The 2,500-nt window shown below is 48.6% G+C and overlaps 1 protein-coding gene across 1 annotated transcript in view; it reads left to right on the top strand.

The window, feature by feature from the left end:
- Positions 1 to 2,500, top strand: part of LOC116322259 (glutamate receptor ionotropic, kainate 5-like) — a gene marked incomplete at its 3' end in the record, with an annotated part of 78,299 nt that overhangs the window by 34,840 nt on the left and 40,959 nt on the right. The window contains exons 10-11 of the mRNA XM_039605376.1: positions 2,210 to 2,317; positions 2,406 to 2,500. The exon at positions 2,406 to 2,500 is cut by the window's right edge and continues 109 nt beyond it. Of these exons, the coding sequence (XP_039461310.1) occupies positions 2,210 to 2,317; positions 2,406 to 2,500 (203 nt within the window). The remainder of the gene's footprint in view (positions 1 to 2,209; positions 2,318 to 2,405) is intronic.

Here is a 2,500-nt window from a genome sequence, read left to right on the forward strand (position 1 = left end):
GCTGACAGGAAATTGATTAGGTCATCATTCAGCCGCAGAGATGTAAAATGGGCCTTTAGATCAGGCAGGTGGATGAACCTGGATGTTCTACACCGTGACCTTAAAATTCGTGCAGGATGCGCGAACCCTTCTCTCATTGGTCGATAAAATCAATGCAAACCAATTTTTTCCCGAAGGCCTCGACGTGCATTTACGACCTCACAAATATATTAAAAGGTTGCAGATCAATGGAGGTCAGCCCGGGGTCAGGTGGGCTCATGTACCAGGGGTGAAGCGTCCCGTGAGAAGTAACGCGACAGCGCGTGATTTACGCGGCAGCTCGAACACAAGAGCGCGCTCGTGCTCCCCGGATGATGAGCCGCTCCTTCGTTGAGGTCGTTGCTTCGGGCTGCTCTGCTTCCTGCATTGTAACCAAACTGAGTTTCATCCTGATATATCTGCTGCTCTCGCTAACTCTAACCTGACTTCATTTACTCTGTGGCGTCTACTGAGGTCCACATTCATGCATTCTAGTCTCTTCTAATCAAATCCATTTAAGTCTGTTCACATTTTCAGGAGCAGATTGGATTCACACAGTTACCTCAGGACTGTGCTGCTGTGATAGTCATTAAAAGAAGGCAGCGGGTTGGACTTTATCCATATTTCTAGTTTAATAATGAAACAGTTATTCTTTGATACAGTTTGGTCCATAATCAGCTGGACACACATGTTTGTAGTTGTGTCTCTGCACTCCACCACACTGGACTGAAATCAAACAAAAGTGCAGACTTTCAGCTGTAATTCGAGAGTCTGTGTTTGTGTTTTTAGCTTTTCACTGTAACTTTAATAATGAGGTCCGTCGAGGTGTCAGCAAACACACCAGGAGGGCACCAGGCAGCAGTGAGGCCCAAGGAAGGAAAGCAGGAGCAGCTTGAAACACCTGAAAGACACCTGAGGTGCACGAGAACACTGAAACACTGAGAAGCTCTAACTATCAGCTGAGCCTCGGGGTGTGTTTGTTTGTGGAACCCAAGAAGCCAGAAATGGATATCGATGTTAGACTTAACAGGATTGAGGGTATTACTTCTACTCTCCTCACAGTTTCACTGTAACTGTTCATATGAATATTCAGCGATATGAGCACACTTCCCCTTTAATGCAACCGTAAGCTTATATAGCTTCAGGTTCAGGTATCAAAGCAGCCTCATCCAGGTGGGCTTCCCAGACTAGGCCAGGATACTGTGTGCTTGCTGCAGGAGCAGCGTTGGAATGGAGCGCTGCACGGCTCTTTAGTATTAATGTCACGGTGGAAATCCTGCGTGATGACCCTCAGCTAATGTTTTTCGGGGGTAAACAAAGCAAAGGCAAAGAAACGGCAGTAAGATCGATGTGACATGCTGGACGTGAATTAAAGCCGAGAGGACGGAGGCGTGCGGATGGAGACGGGAGTGGTGCCTGCTCTCCATCAGCCAGTCCTCTGGTGACAGCTCGTCTCCTCACTGCTAAAACATGCACAGCAGTGGGCGAGAGGTCGGCTAAGGTCGGGAGTTTGGGAGATGGGATAGGATTGGCGTGAGGTCAGCGGGTAGGTGTTTACGGGCTTATTTAACCCAGCGGATGAGGGGGGAGGAGCCAGATCCTCCTCCATTGATCCCAGCATTGATCCTGCAGGAGCAGTGTTCAGCTCCCTGTTACTCCTCGTGTTTTATTATCCCAGACTGGTTTTTAATCCTTCCTCTCTGGGTCGTCTTTGTCGTCTAACACGTCTGTTATGGAGACTTAACAGACGTGTCAGCACTCGCAGGTTTGGCTCTAACAATGTTCGACCGCAAACACGTCATCGAGTAATCCGTGCGTCGTGATTTATTTGTTTTCAAAGTCGAGCCGACTGTAAGAGAAAAGTCGTCTGCAGGCTTGAACTAATGGAAACTGGAGCAGTGCAGATTCTGTAACGTTAACCAACCGTCACACGGCCTGTGACCTTTAACCTACGGTGGTTATGCAACATCTCCCGACCTGATAAAAAGAAAAAGAACCTAAAAGCAGACAGACATGCTCGTGATGTCATCAGACGTATAATGGAGGCCCAGTCTTTGGAAGAGCGTCGGCCTTTTCTGGTGTGAACGTTGACCCTGACAGAAAAATCATGTTTTCCACCTTAGAACCACATTTCCTCCTGTCCTCGGTCGCTTTGTTTCTGCTTCTTACTTCTCTGTCACCCCTCCTTTAGATTGGCATTTGGTACTCCAACAACACGCTGGCCATGAACTCCACCTCCCTGGACCTCAACGCATCAGAGACGCTGGCCAACAAGTCTCTCATCGTCACCACAATACTGGTAGAAGAAAGCCTTTCATATCTGATTGTGACAAAGCAACTGTGGTTGGTGGACCTGCCTCTCTGAGCCGCCTCTTCCTCTCTGACAGGAAAACCCTTACGTGATGCGCAAGTCCAACTACCAGGAGTACCAGGGCAACGATCAGTATGAGGGCTTCTGCGTGGACATGCTGCGGGAGCTGGC

The sequence above is a fragment of the Oreochromis aureus genome, linkage group 22, assembly GCF_013358895.1.
Source record: "Oreochromis aureus strain Israel breed Guangdong linkage group 22, ZZ_aureus, whole genome shotgun sequence".
NCBI classification, from domain to species: domain Eukaryota; kingdom Metazoa; phylum Chordata; class Actinopteri; order Cichliformes; family Cichlidae; genus Oreochromis; species Oreochromis aureus.